This window comes from Dendrobates tinctorius, unplaced genomic scaffold (genome assembly GCF_039654945.1).
Source record: "Dendrobates tinctorius isolate UK_male_01 unplaced genomic scaffold, ASM3965494v1 ptg000143l, whole genome shotgun sequence".
NCBI lineage: Eukaryota > Metazoa > Chordata > Amphibia > Anura > Dendrobatidae > Dendrobates > Dendrobates tinctorius.
The window spans coordinates 47,155,418-47,177,771 of NW_027361810.1; the positions used below are offsets into that span (position 1 = coordinate 47,155,418).

Below are 22,354 nucleotides of genomic sequence, written 5' to 3' on the forward strand. Positions count from 1 at the left end.
AATGTTATTTCTTAACTGTTTTGTGCGACATAACTCTCTAATTGCAGAATTGTCTCCAAATTTCTGATTTTTTCACAAATAAACGCAAGTCATATCAAACTAATTTTACTACTGTCATGAAGTACAATATGTCACCAAAACAAAGCTTCAGAATCAGTTGGAGTCATTGAAGAGTTCCAGAGGTATTACCTCTCAAAGTGACAGTGGTCAGAATTGTCAAATTTGGCCTGGTCATGAAGGTGAAAACAAGCTTGGGGTGTAAAGGGGTTAAAGGCAATCTGTTAGTAGGAACTAACATACTAAGTCGTCTACATGAGCATGTAGGTCACAGGAAGCTGAATAAAATGATTCATTGATATCTGCAATCTGATATCTTGGTCCAGAGAAATCCACATTTTTCTTAATATGTAAATTAGCTCTTAAGATCTATGGGCAGGACATGGATCTCCGTGAGACTTTCTTCAGATATTATTTTAAATGACAGAGGGCATTACCAGTGTGAGACATGTAGATTAAGAGAGCAGACTGTCATTCATTACATGTCTCACACTGGTAACGCTTCATATCATTTACAATAAGCTCTGGAAGCAGATTCTCAGGGAGATCTATGTCCAGCCCATAGATCTTAACAGCTCATTTACATATAAAAAATTATGTATGCCTTTGAAATAAGATATCCGATCACAGATATCAAGGTATCATTTTATTCATCATCCTATGACCTGTGTGCCCATATAGACGGCTTAATAGGGTAGATCCTACTTACAGATTCCCTTTAACCCCTTTACACCCCAAGCTTGTTTTCACCTTCAAGACCAGGCCAAATTTTACAATTTTCAGTACAGATTTTGATAGATTTGACCACAAACAAAAGAGACCTATAAAATTGTTTTACTATTTTGATAAATATTACTTTATTTGAATGAATGGTAAACAGATTTTATTCATTCTCCAGGAATAAAGATCTTGCATCTAACCAGATATAGCCACTTATAATCAGGATGACATATTTTGTACAGCTTCATTCACCCAATGCGGGTACAATACAGTTACTGAATAGTTGTGATTGTGGATAAACCAACTGCCCACTCTTTTTCTCCCCAACATCATTTGTTGGGAGGTCCCTAGTACATCAGGTACTTGGTCGGTCCTTTCAAAAATTAGTGAGTTGGGACAACTTTGATCTAATGTGTATGAGGATCTTTTGTCTATTTCCATATCACCTATTGAGTGCAACCATCCTCTCAGCTACAGATGGAGGCAAAAATAACATAAAGTGTAACATGAGGCCCTCAGTCAAGTGTTGAATCTGAGGCTTCCAAAATGTATTTGCAGTGACCACAAGTAATGCATTATATTAGCGTTCGATTTTAATTGCTTTATGTTCCCTGCAAAATAAAAAGAAATGTAGAAATAAATATATGTGCAAATAAAATGTCACACATTGTTTATTAACCAAAACTTATTCTGTTTATTTGGATCAGACAATAAAACAAATTAGCAGCTCCGGTCAGAAGTGTAGAATTCAGTTTTCTATATTTCATCAAAGTTATGTGCCGGATTTACTGAATGAGTTACCCCCCTATAATATGATATTCTCTGATCACTTATATCGTATGCAGTGTTTTAAATTAATGTAGTTAATTTATTGATTTTACTCATTTATATAGCGTCATTAATTCCACAGCGCTTTACAGACATTATCATCACTGCCCCCGATGGGGCTCACAATCTACATTCCCTATCAGTGTGTCTTTGGAATGTGGGAGGAAACCGGAGAACACGGAGGAAACCCACGCAAACACGGGGAGAACATACAAACTCCTTGCAGATGTTGTCCTTGGTGGGATTTGAACCCATGTAGTTCAACTCAATAAAATGTAGAATTATGTCAATTTAGCCCCCTGGACAACATCATATAATCTTATCATTTCTTTTGTTTCCCATGACCTGCAACTGTGCTCAACATAACAAAATTTAAAAAAAAAAAAGATACAAATAGAAAATGGTACCAGGACACAATTAATGGCATCCACTGTTAGAGCCACGTTACACGTAGCGAGATCGTTGGCGAGATCGCTTAAAAGTCACCGATTTTGTGATGCAACAGCAATCTCGCTACGTAGCAGTGACCGGCACCCCCGCTGGATATCGCAGATCGTGCTCGAATGTCCCAGGCCATTTTTTGATCATTGGCATCCCGCTGGCCAGCATGCATCGCTGTGTTTGATGCCGACGAGTGACCTCGTCGGCGACGGAAAACTCATGGACGCAGGCGTGAGTCGTCAGAATAGCTGCTGTGTGACAAAGTCCCAACAACCGCCGAGGTCGTTATATGGATTGCCGCATTGTTGCTGCGTCGTTGAGTAGATCTGCCTGTTTCACAGCTTACTAGCGATCATGTAGCGATGCACCAGCGATCCTTACCAGGTCATATCGTTGTCGGCATCGCAGGTGCGTCACTCAGTGTAACAGTACCCTTAAGCTTGAAACAAAAGGATATCGTCAGACTAACCTGTTACTAGTTAGAAATTAGACCAACCTGTCTAATTATCCTATGAATTAAGGTTTGGTTGCTTCAAAAAGACCTTTTTTATTCCACTTTTCTGTCATAATGGCAAAGTCGAGAGAGCTGTCTGAGCAGACCAGAAATAACATTATCACCAAGCACAAGCAGTCTATTGATGACAATCTCCTCAGAGCTTTGCGTCTTGGATTAACAGTTCGATGTAAATATGTATTTACATAGATTTTTCTGGCTAACACGGTTCCACAATATAATTTGTTATTGTACATCTGGATTAACAGTTCAAAATGTTATCAAGAAGTTTGCTACTTACGGAATATTCAAGAACCTCCCAGAACATGATGGAAAATGGAAGATTGATGAGAAAATTCTACGATAGGGGGTTAAAAATTTGGCAAAGTAACCACATAACGACATCCAAAGAAGTTGGGGCTGAGCTAAAGACTTTGAGAGTGATATTTCAACCCATAACATACACCAAACACTGAGCAAAATAGGGCTTTATGGACCATAGCCACAGAGGACACCGCTGCTTTGCAAACTTTGGCAAAAGTTACGGTACATAGAAAATCCAAAGTTCAGAGAAAATGTTTTATGGGCAAACAAAACCAAACTAGAGCTCTCTGGAGATGCAAAACAGTGTTACGGTTAGAGAAAACAAAACAAAGCCTAGTGAGAAAACTGCTCACAAGCTACCGGGAAGCTTGGAGGACTACCGGGAAACTTCCATAATGTTGTGGAGGCCTTGAACTTGTTACAGGAACAATGACATCAGCGGATTATCAGAACATCTTAAAGCGAAATGTGCTCCAAAGTGTAAGAAAACTAAGTCATAAAGCAGAGGAAAATGACGGCGCTATGGAAATAAGTAAATGAAGTCATAATAATATTACAAAGTATATAGTATCAGAAAAATACTGTATGTCAATAGATAGGATGGACAAATGGATGGATAGATAATAGTTGGATAGATTAGATGACATTACTATGTATAATGCATGCATACATTTATAGATAGCTTTTACTTTTAATTTATATAGATATTTTGAATCTCACAGGAGCTTGTGGCAAACATGTTTACATCAATAAGGAAAATATATTTACTTCCGCACCTCCCTGGTATTGAGTCAATCACAGTGTATTTGAGCGCATTCTTAATTGCACCTAGTAGTAGAAGCGTTTGGATTTCTCAAGGTGTTAATGCAGAACTAGAAGTGAAGGAAGCCCGTCAAACAAACTTTTTGTAAATTATGCAGGAAGGTTGTTAAAAAATCTTTCCAATAATTGCAGTCATTAAATTCATCAGAGACAGGAGGAGCATCATATACCTTTTAAATGACAGAGCATAGAGGCAGGAGATTACACCAGGGTGGAATTAAAAATCACATATACTGTAACTACTGGGTCCATATTATGCCGAGGGGTGTTTGATGTACTGTGTATGATCTACCTCTTTGTATACTATGCAGCATATATACAGTGGGTACGGAAAGTATTCAGACCCCTCTAAATTTTTCACTTTGTTTCATTGCAGCCATTTGGTAAATACAAAAAAGTTCATTTTTTTTCTCATTAATGTACACTCTGCATCCCATCTTAACTGAATAAAAAAAAAAAGAAAAGTAGACATTTTTGCAAGTTTATTACAAAAGAAAAACCAAAATATCACATGGTGATAAGTATTCAGACCCTTTGGTCAATATTGAATAGAAGCACCCTTTTGAGCTAGTACAGCCATGAGTCTTCTTGGGAATGATGCAACAAGTTTTTCACACCTGGATTTGGGGATCCTCTGCCATTTTTCCTTGCAGATCCTCTCCAGTTCCATCAGGTTGGATGGTGAACGTTGGTGGACAGCCATTTTCAGGTCTTTCCAGAGATGGTCAATTTGGTTTAGGTCAGGACTCTGGCTTGGTCAGTCAAGAATGGTCACAGAGTTGTTCTGAAGCCACTCCTTTGTTATTTTAGCTGTGAGCTTAGGGTCATTGTCTTGTTAGAAGATGAACCTTCGGCCAAGTCTGAGGTCCAGAGCACTCTGGAAGAGGTTTTCATCCAGGATATCTCTGTACTTGGCCGCATTCAATTGCAACCAGTCGTCCTGTCCCTTCAGCTGAAAAACATCCCCATAGCATGATGCTGCCACCATTATGTTTCACTGTTGGGATTGTATTGGGCAGGTGATGAGCAGTGCCTGGTTTTCTCCACACATACCTCTTAGAATTATCACCAAAAAGTTCTATCTTCGTCTCATCAGACCAGAGAATATTATTTAGTATGGGAGTCCTTCATGTGTTTTATAGCAAACTCTATGCACACTTTCATGTGTCTGGCACTTAGGAGAGGCTTCCGTCAGGCCAGTCTGCCAAAAAGACTTGACTGGTGGAGGGCTGCAGTGATAGTTGACTTTGTTGAAGTTTCTTCCATCTCCCTACTGCATCTGTGGAGCTCAGCCACAGTGATCTTGATATATATATATATATATATATATATATATACATACACACACATACACACACACACACTCTTCAATACTGGAACAGCAACACCAACAAGGAAAGGTATTGGAATTATGCAAATCACAGACTGATAGACATGTTAAATGGAACCTGTCCCCCAATGCCCCACAACCACCATGTATTTATTGATCCCTTTATATACTTCTTAAAGAGGCATTCAAGATAATAATGAACGAGCATTAAAAATGCTTATTTCACGATTGTCTTGCCGTGTAAACAGGCTGCCGATTACTTGATGAATGAGCTTGCTCATCGGGTGAAATTATCTTTTGTACAGCATAAAAGAAAATCGTTCTTGGCGGTACATTATTGTTCTGTGTAAACAGGGCTCACACTGTCAAGAACTATGGCAGCCTATGAGCACTGAGAGATCTAGCATACATCTCTCAGTGTACATGGTGTACTTTGTTGAAAGGACTGCCGATCGGTAAATGATTAGTGATCAGCGCTCGTATAGTGCCGCCGGTCTCTCTCTGTAAATGGACCTAACAAACCTCTTTTCCTGATTTTTTTTTGATTTTTGACTATTCCTAAATCCATTTTAATATTGGGCTTGTGATACTCTAATTAATTGGTGACTAATTGTGGAGGTATTGTTTTATACTATCTCTGCCTCCCTAACTATGTGCAGTGAAGTGGTGTGTATGCTCCCCGGCTATGTGTGCATGACCAGGGAGGCAGTAGTGATGCAGGACTCGGACAGCAGCTACCACTGACTCTTGCAAATCTAGCCGCTGGTTGTATCCCACGTCACCGCTGCCTCCCTTGTGATGCGCAGTGCCCTATTGAAGCCAGGAGCATACACCCAGCTTCACTGCACATAGCCAGGGAGGCAAAGATTTGCAAAAGGCGGCGGTAACCCGCTCTTGCATATCATGTCACTCATACCCACAGCGGTGTGATAACATGATCAGTAGGATGATTTGCCTGGGGAAATCAATGCCCCCCAGATTAGTCACCCACTAATTAGCATATGACGAGCGTAGCTATAAAATTGATTGTAAGAATATTCAAAATTCAATAAGCCGCGAAAAAGGGACTTGTTAGGAGGTACATAAAATTTAGTTGTGAGTTGTCAATGCTCCCAGACCCAACACATGGTTAGCGATACTGAACACTTTGATTATGGAAGCTTCTCTACAATGGGCCTTAATAAGGGGATCCTGCACTATTTGATACAGATTCCCTCATTGCTTTTGACATACCCTCCTTGTTTGACCTGAAGTTCTTCCAACCAGTCCTAGTTGGACTTTGGCATCTTCATGCTATCTCAGGCCTCTGGCAAAACAACTGATGCATCAGGGACTTCCGCACCCAGATTATCTTGGAGAGCCATCTGTAATTGCTCCAGCTACCAGAAAAAGGATATAGCAGTGACCAAAAGCAGCAGACACTTCTGGGGTGTAAGACTCCATGTAGTCTTTTGTGATTCCAGGGCTATGGAACAGCAGGACATCCTGGACCAAATTACTGAAAATTGGGCAACAGCAACCACCTCGAGGTTTCAACAGATACTGCTTGAAAGTTATAGATGCCTTTGGGATGCAAGAGAGAACTCCACTTGACAAGCAGCAGGTTCTTGGAGTGATGCAGTGACTCATCCTTGGCAGCACTAGGAGCTTTTTCAGGGAGCAGGAATTGCTTCTTTATGTATAAAAGACTCACTAGGTAGTGTAGTGACTTCTTGAAAGAAGCAGCAGAAACTTTTGGGAAGTAGCAAGGACTTTCTTTTTGGATGCAACAGGTTTGTTTTTTTTAGGTGTATTGGCATTCATGAGAACTTGTTAATGATCCAGTCATAGAAAACACAATATTGTTTTTCCAAATCCAAAATATTTGTATATTAGGCAATTCCTATCGAACATGAAACAATGAACCTCTATTATTTCTGTACTTCTGAAACACATTTCAGATGCTTCATTTTAAATGAAGGACAATATATTATGAATCAAGTGCTACTTCAGTAAAACTTTCCAAACAGCTTGAACATATTACCTGTCCCAGGAACAATTGCTGGGCCTGGCACACTTTTCCTATGGCGAATTCTCTTTGCAGTAGTTCAAGCCGGGGTTTCTCAAGTGACACGGCAAACAGCTTTGACACAATCACCCTAGTGTCACAATCCATTTTTGGATCTGTGTCAGAGTCTGGATTCACTTATATAAACCTTTTCCCTTTCAGGCCTTCGGGGGTTAGTATCAATTTTGCCCCCGGTGGCCGCTGGTGTTACTACAAGTGTACTGAGCCTGCTGGTGAGCTTTCCCCCCCCCCGAGGCCGATGGTGTAATTGCATGTTTTGTTGGTCAGCAGGTACTAACCACTCCCTCCTTCCTATAAAAGTTCGCCTGAGGCATCAGCTGGTGTTGGTGATATTATTCCTCTTTGGAGATCACCCAAGCTGGAGTCAGGAGCAGGCTGTGTTACAGTGGAGCTCCAGCTATTTCCCGTTCTGGTGCCTAACTCTGCTGTCCGGTGCATGACGGCAGAGGAAGATAAGTTTTGTTGTTCAGTTGCTTTAACCCTGTGGTGTCTGTTGCATCTTTCCTTTGTGTTATTGGTGCAGTAAATCTTTTCCCTGTCTCACCTCCTGGGGAGGGGGTTGGGGGTTTAGCTCAGGGCTAAACAGGAGATAGGGACAGGTTGGAGACTTGGGCCTCACTACCATTAAGTGTGCCCCAAGTTAAGGAAAGTCAGGGCACCTCCTTAGCCTGAGCAGCAGTGCAGGGGCCCAGGTTCCTCGTCCCCTACTTTCCCGCAACTGCCCCGTGACACCTAGGACTTTTAAGTCCAGCTCTGGTAGAGATCAGATGCTTGGGTATTAAGTAGTTGCCTCAAGTTGGCTAGGAGATGTTGCCTAATTCTCTTGGCTGAGCTCCAGCCAGGTGTTTAATGTTTCCTCTTCTACTGCTGACTTTCATACTACAACCAGCGCCATTTCCAAGCCGAGTCCAACTTGCTAGGTGTTGTCCACATCAGCCTTTCAGCACACAAGTTAACAACTCCTCACAACTGTTCTCATTTCTGTTCACATTTGGCCTCTGCAATCGAAGTAACATATGTACTCAAGAGTATCTCCTGTTTGCATTTACTTCTCTGTTACATTTCCGCTTCTAACCATTGCCCTGCTGGAAGATACCAGATTTCATTAATTTTACTCTTACATGGATGTTATTAACCATTGTCCTGCTAGAGGATACCAGTCTTCATTTACTTCACTCTTACATGGCTGCTATTAACTAGTGTCCTGCTGGAATATACCAGACTTCATTTACTTTTCGGTTACTCCTTTATTTAACCATTGCAATTCCGAAAGATACCAGACTGCATTCCTATGATAAACAGCTTCCCTGCCAGAAGATACAAGTTTCTAATACAGTTGCTGTTCCCGTGTGTATACAAACACCTGCCTCTGCTTCATCTGTGCTGTCTACTCCACATGATATCTCCAATCATGCATACCCTATTTGCTGATTTTTGGTAATCCATACATTGTCCATTAATACCCTCAGCGCTGCACCATCTCCTCTGGTCCATGCTCCTCACCTAGGCCTTCAGTTTAGGGAATTCACCTCACAAGAAGAGCCCATAACAGACAGACTATTTATACATATATGCTTATTTGCCAAGAGACAGAGAAAGATAATTAAAAAAATAGTTTAATTGTCTTCCTTCAAATCTAATACATAGAGACTGGGGTGTAGGTCTAGTTGCAATGTCAATGTTATCAGTTTTACAAATTTAAACAAATCTGTGGATAGCAGAATTGTTCGGAATCTGCTATTTTGCCAAAAACTGTAATGAGTTGCTTCTGAGTCTATCATTAAAGTTACTTATTCTTAAAAAAACTTTATTGATCCACCATACAAAGTGAGGAGTCAGACCAGGTACCAAGTCTTGGTTCTGAAATGCAGGAGCTTCCAGTTCATGGACAGAATCAAGAAAGTTCTTAATCTATCCCACAGAAAGCGTTAATGAGGGCAGGTCATAGAGTTGATGGTCAATTTCTAAGAGATGACTAAATAAGAAGGTCTATCAGAGAAGTGGGACAAGCCGTGGCTTCTATTTTAATCCATAGACGGACCTCATATTTCAAGAAGACTTGTGAGAGCTGGTCTCGTCTGGCAACTTAATAGTATTCTCAGTCTAATCCTGTTACACCAAAAAAGAAAACGGATGGCACTCACCGGTTAAAATCTTCTTTATTCCAATACTTTAAAACATCGGCATAGGGAGGATGGGAGCGAGAGTGGAAATGACGACAGCCGTTTCCCGCTGCAGTAGCGCTTCTACTGGTCTCACCCTAATCCTGTGAGTAGGAAATATTGTAAAGTTTCAGTACATAATAAAAAAATATCTTTTTCACAATGTTTCTATTTTTTACTTTCTATCATGTATTTTTATGTCACTCATTCGTTTGACAATGATATCTATCGATTATCAGTCTATCACTCTGAAGGTAGAGTCTCACAGTTTGGCAGCTACGAACAACTGAAGAACAAGGTGAGTACAAAAATTTGGGGAACCACAGAGGTATTACCAGCAAACTTTCATGATCATTCGTCACCATAGGTGGGATCCAGTTATGATAAGTGTTGATCTGCTGTTTTTTGGGGCCTCCATTAAGCAGTGTGACAAAGTGGTGCTCTTTAGCTCTATACACTCTCTACACCTGGACTATGTCGGCACTGTAAACAGCTGATTGTTTTTGGACTGACACACGGTACTCGTGCTCATTCGCTCCCAGTATGCAGGATCCAATTATAATAGCAGTTAATCTGCAGTACCCGGCATCCGCCACTAGTCACCACCACTGACTGAGCAGTGATGCCAGCGCTGTCATCAGCTGATTGATTTATAGACCGAGTGTCCGCCGCATACCAATCTGATATTGATTTATAGACCGAGTGTGTCCACCGCATACCAATCTGATATTGAAAACCTATCTTAGGAAAGATTATCAATATCAAAGTGGTGGAAAACTCTTAATTACTTATGATGATCATCTTTCTATAAAATATGGATAGGATAGTTACAAAATATATAGAATGTTCTAACAATATGGATCAAAGACAGATATGCGATCTTAACACGTATTACAATTATACTATCTTATAGTATATTTATCTCCATTTTCATGTTACAGATAATCCTCAGGGCTTAAATGACTTTACAGAAAACATTTCTTGCCTAATTGACAATCGTGTTCAATGTTATAACTTTTGACTGTGAACAGGCAGGAGCCCCCTGTGTTTTGTACTCTCTCGTTAGGGATTCACGTCTTAGCAAATATCTACAGTAAATAACTCAAGTCTTGTAGTTTGTCTTTTCACCCAGCCTCTGTGCAGTACCGGTAGTACTAGTTCTACCTCATGTTGCATGTCAGATTTGGGTTTGACTTCTCTTCCCTGGGTCACGACTGTTCCTAGAACATTAATTGTGGGCTGTTGGAGGCAGGGTCGGACTGGCCCACCGGAGAACCAGAGAATTCTCCGGTGGGCCCAGACACTGACACCTGCTGGCATACTGGCCAGCAGCTGCCTACAGCCCCCACTGCTCCAGGGGCCCCCAACCACTGGTGTGTCACTAATAGCAGCACACCTAACTGCTATGGGGCCCCTGAATCAGAGGGGCCTGCCTGGAGCCAGCGGAGCAGCAGCTGGAGACAGAAGCCTGTCCCCGCTGCTAAAGAGAAATGAATATTCGCGCTTCCACATGCCCCCATGGGCGTGGAGAGGAGTGAATACTCATTTCACTTTAATAGCGGGCAGTGTTAGCCGCAGGCTGAGGCTAACACTGCCCGCATGTAAAGCCATTACGGCTGCATCGGGGCCCCAGAGGAGGGCCCCTGCAGGACAGCTAACTCTGAGGGCAATCGGCGGGTAGGGAGCGATCCCTGCAGCTTGGCAGTGGAGCAGAGTTGCAGGGATTTGATGCCGTCCTGCTTCCTGCCCGGCGCTTCCTGTCTGAGACAGCACAGCCGGATGATGTCATCATTCAGCACGCAGCTGTTTCAGAGAGAAAGCTGCTGGCAAAGAAGATGCTGCCAGGATGTTTTGCACCTGCGAGGAACGTGCGGAGAAGTGAATGGTTCTGTGGGTCTGCCTGCGTGCGTGCATGTGTGTGTATGTGGTGCGTTGTGTGTGTGTGAATGACAGAGTGATGCAGTGCTGTGTGTGTGTGAGAATGGTGCTGTGTGTGTATTGGAGATTGGCAATAATGTGGGTGATGGAGAGAGCAGTAATGGGGGTGGTGGGGGAGAAGTCAATGTTGGTGGTGGTGGAAAGGACGATGGGGTGGTGGGGGAGGAGGCAATGACGGAGGTGGTGGAAAAAGCAAAGATGGAAGTGGTGGAAAGGACAATGACAGAGGTGGTGGGTGAGAAGGCAATGATGGAGGTGGTGATGAGGAGAATGAAGGGGGTGGATGGGGAGAGCAATGATGGAGGTGGAGGGGGCAGCATTATACCCTCTGAGGGAGCAGCATTATACCCTATGGGGGGGCTGCATTATGCCCTATGAGGGGGCTACATTATATTCTGTGTGGGGGCTGCATTATATACAGTGTGGGGCTGCATTATTCTCTCAGGGGGCTACATTATATTCTGAGGGGGCTACATCATACTATATGAGGGGGGGCTGCATTATGCCCTATGAGGGAGCTACAGTTTATTCTATGGGGGTGCTGCATTATACCTTATGAGGGGGTTGCATTATACTATGAAGGGGCTACATTTTATTCTGTGGAGGGGCTGCATTATACCCTATGAGGGAGCTACATTATATTCTATGGGGGGCTGCATTATACCATGAGGTGGTTGCTTTATATTTTGTGGGGTGCTGCATTATACCATATGAGGGGGGGGCTACATTATATTTCAAAAGGGTGGCTGCATTATATTCTATGAGGGAGGATACATTATATTCTATGAGGGGGGGCTACTTTATATTCTATGAGAGAGCTATGCCAACCCCTGCTGCATAATTAAAGGTAATCTGTCACCCTTTTTTTGGACTATCAGCTGCCGGCATTGACATCAGGGGCTTATCTACAGCATTCTGTAATGCTGTGGATAAGCCCCCGATGTAACCTGAAAGATAAGAAAAACAAGTTAGATTATACTCACCGGAGGGGGCGGTCCGGTATGATGGGTGTCGAGGTCCGGTCCGACGCATCCCATCTTCATACGATGCAGTCCTCTTCTTCCCTTCCTGTAGCCGCTCCGGCGCAGGCGCACTGCTCTGCCCTGTGCGCCGGCGCCAGACCTCTCCCGACACCTGCGCACTGCAGGACTCTACTCTGCCCTCAACAGGGCAGAGCAGTGCGCCTGCGCTGGAGCCACAACAGGAAGGGAAGAAGAGGACGGCATCGTATGAAGATGGGAGGCGCCGGACCGCCCCCTCCGGTGAGTATAATCTAATGTGTTTTTCTTTTCTTTCAGGTTACATCGGGGGCTTATCTACAGCATTACAGAATGCTGCAGGTAAGCCCCTGATGTCAATGCCGGCAGCTGATAGTCCAAAAAAAGGGTGACAGATTCCCTTTAAGAGGTGTACTACCTTATATTATACCCAGATATTAACATGTTTTACCGCACAATTGGTGGTCTTGTATTTATTTCTATGTAGCTACATAGTGGGCTTCAAGAATGATTTTCTCTGGTGGGCCCAAGGTGCTCCAGGCCAACACTAGTAGGAGGCATGAGGTTTGTATCCTGTGTGAGATATGCAGGATGGTTAGCATGAAATCTGAGAATGACTCAAGGCAGTAAGAGAGGATTTGATACCAATTGATGTTGGGAATTGTAGTTTTATGAACTTTTAGAGGCGCTAGCACCAGATCAGAAAGTGTGAAATCTCAGCACGCAAGAATTGGGACATCAAACTTTTAGAGAAAAAAAAAGGAACCAAAAACATTATATTAACTACAGCTACTGACTTTTCAACTAACTTCAGGTGTTTCTTTGTTTTTATTCGTCAGACAACCCCTATATCTGCTCTTCATCTTGCAAGAGAAAAAAAAAAGTTGCAGAGAATGCTGAATGAAAATCATTTCAGACTACATAAAGTGAATGATGGGTTGGTTTAGATTGGGGTTAAGTCAGTTGTTCATATTTTATCTAAAAATTGTGGTTTAACTCTCTATTATTGTCACTTATTATATTTCATAGTTACACAGTTTGTGCTGTTTAAAAAAAGACGCATCTCTATCAAGTTCAACCAAGGGATGAGAGAGAAAAAGTATTATTGCTTTAGGATTGTAATATTTATATATTAAGAACACATGACACATGCACAAAAAATGAACAGGTCAGTAAGACCCTGTTCACACCACCCAAGAACTAAGACACAGAAAAAACACAGCATTGTCGCTTTGTCTCATGTTATTGTTATCTTCTGCTGGTGACTATAACGTAACATCGTCATATACAGTTGAAAAAGTCACATGTGACAATGTGACCATGATCGGGCGAACACGTGCGGAGAGCAGGAGGCCTATCTGCAGGATGACAGGAGTGATTGTCCCAGCAGTGGACACGCTGACTTGTGAGGAATGTCTCGCTCTCACTTTTTTGCCGGGATCCTCATTTGCTTTTCAATGTCTTACACAGAAAAAAAAAAAAAAAAGCTGAGGAAATGAATCCGGGACGCCAATATGTGACTACAGGCTTAGGGTTCAGTGTTCAGCTCAATGATCAAGGACCAGTGGGGGCCATTGCTGCTGCCCCCTTAGGTCAAACACATGTCCATCAACTGTGCCCCCCCCCCCAGAATTAGGGAAGGGACCTGGGCGTGCCAAACAATCAATGGCTTCAATCATCACCAGTAACTATCTCTAGAACGCATTGTTCACAAACACTAATACCTGCTACATACTGTATCTAACCTGGTCTGTAATCACTATAGAAAAAGTAGTGGATTTATGAGCCTATATCTATCTACAGTATACATATATGTATATACACACTTATATTAATGTATATATGCATATATCTGTACTGTGCATTTATACTGTATATGTGAGTGTATCTGTGTGTGGTATTTGTCTAGCGATCTAGTGTATCTATGTCTGTCCCATGTGTATCTATCTATCCATCCATCAATCCCATATCTATCTACGGTATCTATCTATCTGTCTGTCTGTCTATCTATCCATCCCATATCTATCTATCTATCTATCTATCTATCTATCCCATATCTATCTACGGTATCTATCTATCTATGGTATCTATCTATCTATCTATCCCATATTTATCTATGGTATCTATCTATCCCATATCTATCTATGTATCTATGTATCCCTTATCTATCTATTTATTATCTATCTATCTATCCCATATCTATATGTATATATCAATCCTTCCATATGTATCTAATTATCTTCATTCCTTTCTGTGCATTTATATCTAGGTTTGTATGATACACATGGAGACCCCCACATATGTGCTCGCCCAGTACTTACTACAGATAGCTGTATTCGCTTATATGTGTAACCACATTCTAGATACATACATTACCTAATGTATAACTTTATTTCAATCTAATGGTCCTATATATATACAGTGTATATATATATATATATATATATATATATATACACATTTCTCAGTCCATTAATATTGGAAGGTTGCAGGATATTGAATATTAATGATACCAGCTTATCCCATATTCGGCAGGTTCTTCCTCATTACCAATGATTGATGTCCTGGGTGACAGATACTCTGTATCCACTACTTCCTTTTACATCTCAGATTTAAAAAAAAAAACACAAACTTTCCTCCATCTGCTAAAAACACAGACGTTCCCCAAATGAGTGAAGGCGAGTGAATCCCATGGGCTGCGGCTCCTCCAGCACTAAGGTGTTATTTTATCAGCATCACTTGATTTGATAATAACAAGTCGATTCTATAAAATGTAAATGAAAGTGTAATTATAACATATACTGGGGGGGGACGCCCTGCTGCTGACTAATGGCAGGATGCTATTATTTTCCGCACACTTGTTCCTCTCTCTCTTTCTATTCATTCACCAGGTTGTCTGTAATGGGAGATATTTTACATGTCTTCCTACCGGACCTGTTTATTGATGAAACATATCAGGCACCGGATATTACTAGAAGACGCAAATCCGGGGAAGCCGCCCCAATATATATATATGTATATGCCCTATATACAGCCCTAGCTACGAATTACGGAGGGGTTTCGGGTCCTCTGCGATACAATATTGCTGATATTTCCATATTCATTGCACTTTACATTTCAGCACCTGTAACTCTTATTGTAAAATATCACTTGTGACTTATTAAATGTGAATCTGATTATTTTAAAGGCTCGTAATAACGCTAATACTACCACCGCAACTAATGAGGAGTATGGTAGTCTAAGCGGTACTAACAGTATAATGTGCAGTAATGCCACAATATTAATAATTATATTAAATATTGAGAGTAAAGTCATCCATTATAATAAGAGTAAATACATATACTATCCATAAAAAAAACATATACAATATTATTTGCAGTAATAGTGGAATTGTTACTAATAATGAAAATAAAATTATTATTTTTTGTCGTTTTAATAATAAAAATGGCGCTGCTAATTATTTTATCTCATAATATTAATAGCCAATGTTCTATCTGTAGCCAAATATGGCGTGCAAGTTATTAATTATAAGATTATTATTATTAGCCCTGGTAGTAATAATAGTAGCAATAATAATAGTAATTGCAATCCTACTGCTATTATTTCTACAAATAATAATAATAATTTGAATAATTCATACTCGGAATAAATCTGAATATTGATTGTTTAATGAGCAGCTGTAACACTCATAATATCATTAATAACGGCAATATTATTAATAATAAGTTAATAATAAATATTCACTGGTAATAGTACTAGTACAAATAATTATAATAATCCTAATAATATATGCATGTTAATAAATATTGTTGATAATATTATTAATATTACTATTATTAAAGCATTAGCAGCGGTCATAATATTTCTAACTGCACTAATAATGAAATAAAAATGCAAACAATGACAGTATTAATTTGGTTTAGCATAATAATAATAATAATAATAGTGGACAAAATGTGTTTAAATAGTAATATTAGTAATAATACAAACTGAAGAGATAAAAACAAAAAAAAAGAAAAATATTCTGGCTTCAGCAGGTTTTTTGTTTTTTTGTTCTTTCCTCCATCTTCAGTTAAAAATTTGTTTATGCAGAACGGTCGTTTAATAGTGCTAATTGCAGCGCAGTTAAATTGGCCTGATTGCAGAAAAAGGAGGCAATTTGCGCTCTCTGTGTCTGCGCTGGTAAGAAATTGTTCTATATTCACCTCTTGATAAAGAAGTGGTGGTTTAAGGCTCAGAGTCTGCACCAATTACACTGGGCTGACTGCTAGCATTCAGCCTCTATAATAGGAGTATTATTTGGCCCGTTTGAATAATATGGAAAGCTGTTCTCGGGGAAATTGCTTTTAACTTTTTTTTTTTTTTTTTTTTTTTAGGAAAAGATGATTCTTTAAATTCCAGGCCTTTGTTATTTAGAGGTGTGTGGGGGGAGATATATTCTGTATGTCTTATAATACAATAAATCCAGGAGGCAATACCTCTGTATATCTGGGATCTATTTCAGTAATTTGTGACTAGATAGATAAGTAGATAGATAGATAGATGGGATGCATTCTATCTATCCAATATCTATTATCTATCCAATATCTATCTACAGAAAAATGAGGAAGCAGCACACCATAGGTTTTAGTGCAAAAAAATCTGTATTAATGGCCCATTTGTGCGACGTTTTGGCACTGTGTATGAGCCTTCTTCAATATCTATCTATCTATTATCTATCCAATATATCTATCTATTATCTATATCTATCTATTATCTATCCAATATATCTATCTATTATCTATCTATTTAATATCTATCTATCTATTATCTATATCTATCTATTATCTATTTAATATCTATCTACCAATTATCTATCTAATATCTCTCTATTATCTATTTCATATCTATCTATTAGCTATCTATCCATCTATCTCAGCAGGGGACGATATCATGTGAAAATGACATTATTTATAAGGGATGCAATTTGGATGCACTTGGATTTAATGCAACATATTAAACCATTGCAATTCAGTTAAAGGTGGGGGGAGAATAATGAAGGCTTGAGCTGCCCCATGGGATGTCCAGGAACGCCTCGCTGACACCTCTATTAGCACTCGGCATTAATATGTACACATTCACCTGTTAGATCACTCACCTCTCCTATGCGTCTGGGCTGCAGCATATTCCTCCTCCGCAGATGATCACAGATGACAAATTCTGCATCAAAGCCCCCCAGGATCCGGCTCGCTCTCCCTTCGCGCGTTCTGCATGTGTGACAATCAGTCAATAGTATCATATAATAATAACCTGTATCAGCCTAAGGAGGGCGGTGTAGGGGGGTCCGCACTGATCATAAATCAATGATTGTATCAAGTGATAGCTAGAAGGTATACTACAGAGACGGAGAATAGGCGACATTTCTATACAAATCACTTATGGGCAATAGATAATCGTCCAGGTGTCCTGCTACATGTGTTATATTAGTAATATTTTAATTCCCCCCCCATTTCCCTTTTCTTTTTTTTTAATTCCGCTAATGTCCTAAAGGTGGCAGAAAATAAATGTCATTAAATGAACCGACTCTTGGGGTTGTAATTAAGCAGACACCGCTATTGGTATCAGTCGTACAATCTAATACGGCGGAATTTGCAGTTTTAGGAACAACATTCTTTAAAAAAAAAAAAAAAAGGGGGATTTGTTAACCCCTCACGTACCAGTTGCAACACAACATAATGTGAAGAGGTTAATTTTTTTTTTTTTTTGTAGATGGGGTCCAGAGCAACCGGAGCCTCCAATTCCTCCCCTCTGCTTTGAATGGCAGGGCTTGTAAGAACTCAGATTTTTTGCAAATCTCCTTCTCTCATTGGCTACGACGCAGCTCCCAGTCGACGTCCCATGCGATCTGATTGGGCTACAGCTGCTGCTAGTGATACTTCAAAGCAGGCGGCTGCCAGCACTTACCCTGAGTCTAGTCTGCCTCACTCAGTGCAACTTGTATAGGGAGAAGGTGGCACAGAGCTGGCAGCATCTACCCCCGGGCACTCAGCGCTCCTCTACAGCAGGGACAGGGACGGGCTATGGCTACGTCTATACTTGGGGTAAGTAAAAAGATTCTCCTCTCTTTTCTTATTTCTAATATTATTGCCGCAAAGTTAAAGTTAATATTATCGCAGAATAAACTCATGATTTACTAACTGCTTATGCCCCTCGCTTTTTAGTACCACCTGCTTATATGCCCCTTTTGCCCATTAGCTCTCATCCCCCCCGGTGCCGGGTAGAAAGAAAGTTTCTTTTATTCATTTGTTCATTCCTACCAATGCAGTCTGAACGATCTCATTTGTCCTAATCCCCAAACCATTACCCCATGAACACAAGCAGCGGCAGCACTTAAGTATTATTCCACTCCGCAGTCGTCTTGGGCTCCATAAAGCCTCTGGTATTACAATCCTTAAGGACCAGCAATAAATACAGGACCCCCCCTTCCTTCATCAAAAGACACGGCACCCCGTCTGCTTTGTATTATCTCACGTCCCTTCATCGGTAATGTGTATTTTCCTGCCGATTCCTTGTGCTAGAACTAGAGATGTAGCAGTGCTGAGCTTGTTATTTGCCATGACTGTTTTCTATATAACAATATGTCGAGGGAAACATTTAAATAACCAGTTCAGCTCTGCATTCGTATAATCTTGATAAACGCAGTTAATTTTATTGACACAATTTTCTATAGTAATATTATTAATAATGAAAAATGTTTTATGACATTTAATACTTAATTATTTTCTTTTTTTTTTTTAATTTAGAACCTAAAATAGCTATAATAAATAACACGAAAACCATTAAAGACTTATATATGTTAAGAAATTTTTTGGCCTAATTTATTGACTTATTTATTGATCAATTATTGACTCATTCCTGAAACTACTAAATTATCGGTTAATAATAAATGTGTTATTTTGTTATTTTCCGGTGAAATATTCTTCTAAAATGTTGTACAATGATACACCATGAAATAATAGACTTCTAACTGAAATAATACGTTATATTCATGTTTTATGTAATGTATATTTGTTATAATAATAATCAATTAAAATAACTCTTTGTGATAATAAATTAAGGACAGCACAAAGAGAAAAGATGAAAAAATATCGCAATGAAATGAGTTAATTTACACATTAAATAATTAATTAAAAATTGACCAATGTTGAGATTGTTGCTCTAATCACTGGTCATTTGGCTTTAAGCTCCTGGGCCCCAGACTTATGATCAGGCTACTATACAAGAAATCAGAAGAGAAAGGTATTCACTTTGTGGTGTTTTGTATCTCTCCTCTAGGAAGAACCCAGATTTGGCACTACTCCCTTGGCCATGTTGGCTGCCACTTGTAACAAGATTGGGAACACCAGCCCCCTGAGCAGTCTCCCGGAGTCCAGCGCTTTTGCAAAAGGAGGTTTTCACCCTTGGAAAAGATCCTCCTCCAGCTGCAGCCTGGGATCCAGCCTTGGGGGCTTCACAGTGGCCACCAGTCGGGCATCCAGCGCCCTAACAGGGGGAGGTGCAACTGCCAACAGCGCCTTCTGTCTGGCCTCCACATCCCCGACATCGTCAGCCTTCAGCAGTGACTACAGCGGCCTCTTCACCAACTCCTCTGGAGTGTCCCCCCAGGAAGCCGCAGGACAATCTGCCTTTATATCCAAAGTGCATGGCGCAGCAGACGGGTTATACCCGCGGGTAGGCATGGCTCATCCCTATGAGTCCTGGTATAAGTCCGGCTTCCACTCAGAAGTGGCAAATGGGGCATCAGCCTGGTGGGACGTACACGCTGCCAGCCCCAGCACCTGGTTAGAGGTGCAAAACCCTCCAGCTGCAGCGGCTGCTCTACAGGGGGCCCTACACACAGGGGGGCCCCATACTCAGCTTAGCGGGTATAGCCCGGACTTTAGCTCTTTGACGCACTCAGCTTTCAGCTCCACAGGGCTGGGCTCCAGTGCTGCCTCCCATCTACTCTCCACTGGGCAGCACCTGCTCACCCAAGAAGGCTTCAAGCCAGTCCTACCGTCCTACCCAGACTCAGGCACCTCCATGCTCTCTGGGGCTTCTGGAGGAGCAACAGGTGCATCAGGACGCTCGGCACGCAGATATTCTGGGAGAGCCACCTGCGACTGTCCCAACTGCCAAGAAGCAGAGCGCCTGGGGCCTGCAGGTGCCAGCCTTAGAAGAAAGGGGCTACACAGTTGCCATATCCCTGGCTGTGGTAAGGTCTATGGTAAAACATCACACCTTAAAGCTCACCTGCGTTGGCACACTGGTGAACGGCCATTTGTCTGCAACTGGCTCTTCTGCGGCAAGAGGTTCACACGCAGTGATGAACTGCAGCGACATCTCCGCACTCACACAGGGGAGAAGAGATTTGCCTGCCCCGTATGCAACAAGCGCTTCATGCGCAGCGACCACCTCAGCAAACACATCAAGACGCACAATGGAGGAGGAATAGGAGGGGGAAAGAAGGGCAGCGACAGCGACACAGATGCCAGCAACCTGGAGACACCTAGGTCAGAGTCCCCAGAGCTTATCCTAGAAGCTGTAAGACCGGGGAAGGAATCAGCTAATGACTCTTAGGGAGCAGCAAAGACTTTTGGGGTGCAGAAGGGACCTCTTAAAAAGCTGCAGACACTTCTAGGGTGCAGGACTCCTTGGAAGCTTTGAGGGTGTAGGGGGCTACATGAACAGCGGGTGCTTCTAGGGTGAAATATTGAATATTTGGTAGTGCAACCACCTCTGGGTTGCAACAGATACTCCTAGGAAGCAGGAGGTGCCTCTGGGGACTCCTCTTGACAAGCAGGAGGTTCTTGGGGTGAAGCAGCAACCCATCCTTGAAAGCAGTAGCAGCAATTTGGAATGCAGGAACTCTTTCTTCATTATTCAGACGCTCCTGATGTAGTGACTTTCCCTTTGAAAAAAAAAAAGCAGCAAATACTTTTAGGGTGCAGCAATGACTTCTCCTTGGAAGAAGCAGTCACTTCTGGGGTGCAGCAGGACTCCTTCCAGTAAGTGCAACCTCAATGGGATGACTGATTATAAATGAGAGTGATGAGGGTGCAGTGACTCCTAGTGTGGGGTGCAGCAGAGTGACCCATTGTGGGAGGCAGGTAGAGTCCCTCCAGGCTGCACAAACCCATCCAATTACTGCAAACTTTCAGCAACCAGAGCAATATAACCAGATAGTGTGAAACGAACTGAGATCGGCATTTATTTTTGTGTCCTGATTTTACTGGAAATTACATAGACCATGAATTCCTGGCTGGATTATATCCTGACCTCTCATTCACATCTAATCCCAATCAGAGTTTTTGTTTTAATTATTATTATTATAAAAGAAAAATACTAACCATCCTCAAAGGTGAGAAGTGGCAGGAACGCGTGGGACAGTCTCTGTTTAAGCTGTATAAAGATTGTGTTCATTCCCATCACCCCTGTAAATGTTCCCCTAATAGTTTATATTTGGTGAATTCCTGAAATTCAGGAGTTTTTTTTTCTTTTTCCTTTTTTCTTCTTTTAATTTCTGATGCACTTTGTGAAAGTCAATATATATATGTAAAAGATATTTAATATGTTGATTTAACATTTCACTCAGACACGTAAATTAAATTCAATGAAACAAATGAAAATGCGTTTATCTGTATTATATAGAAAAAATACCTTGATCATATTTTGATTTTTCGTATTATTAAAAGAATTATGATCAAACATATTCCTGGTATTCTCTGTCTGTCCTGCTCCTCGGAGGAATAGAGGTCAATAGTGGGAAATATTGTAATGCTACAACATGGTAAAAACAAACAGGGCTGAGAATAAATGTGTGTGATTCTTTTTCTTTATAATTTTATCCTTTTTTTTAGCATTTTCGCTCATTTATTTTTATGACATTTACTACAGCATTTATTTAAGAATAGCCGTCATAAATATCTGTATATCTTTCAATCATCTATTTCTCATACAGGTGTCTAATAATTTCCTGTGTTTCTCATTCACCTGTCATCTCTCTCATATATCTATCTGTCTTTCTAGCTATATATGTACATACAATATATATATAGAGAGAGAAGAGTGAAATATCTCTCTCTGTATATAAATATTTATATATATGTGTGTGTATATATTTATATATATATACACACACACACACACCGGTAT

At 40.9% G+C, this 22,354-nt stretch overlaps 1 protein-coding gene across 1 annotated transcript; it reads left to right on the forward strand.

Moving 5' to 3' along the window:
- Positions 1 to 18,115: 18,115 nt before the first annotated feature.
- On the forward strand, positions 18,116 to 21,909 carry SP9 (Sp9 transcription factor). The gene is made up of 2 exons (XM_073545919.1): positions 18,116 to 18,261; positions 19,496 to 21,909. The coding sequence occupies exons 1-2, from the start codon at positions 18,241 to 18,243 to the stop codon at positions 20,777 to 20,779; spliced, it is 1,305 nt and encodes a 434-aa protein (XP_073402020.1). The 5' UTR covers positions 18,116 to 18,240; the 3' UTR covers positions 20,780 to 21,909.
- The last annotated feature ends 445 nt before the right edge of the window (positions 21,910 to 22,354 follow it).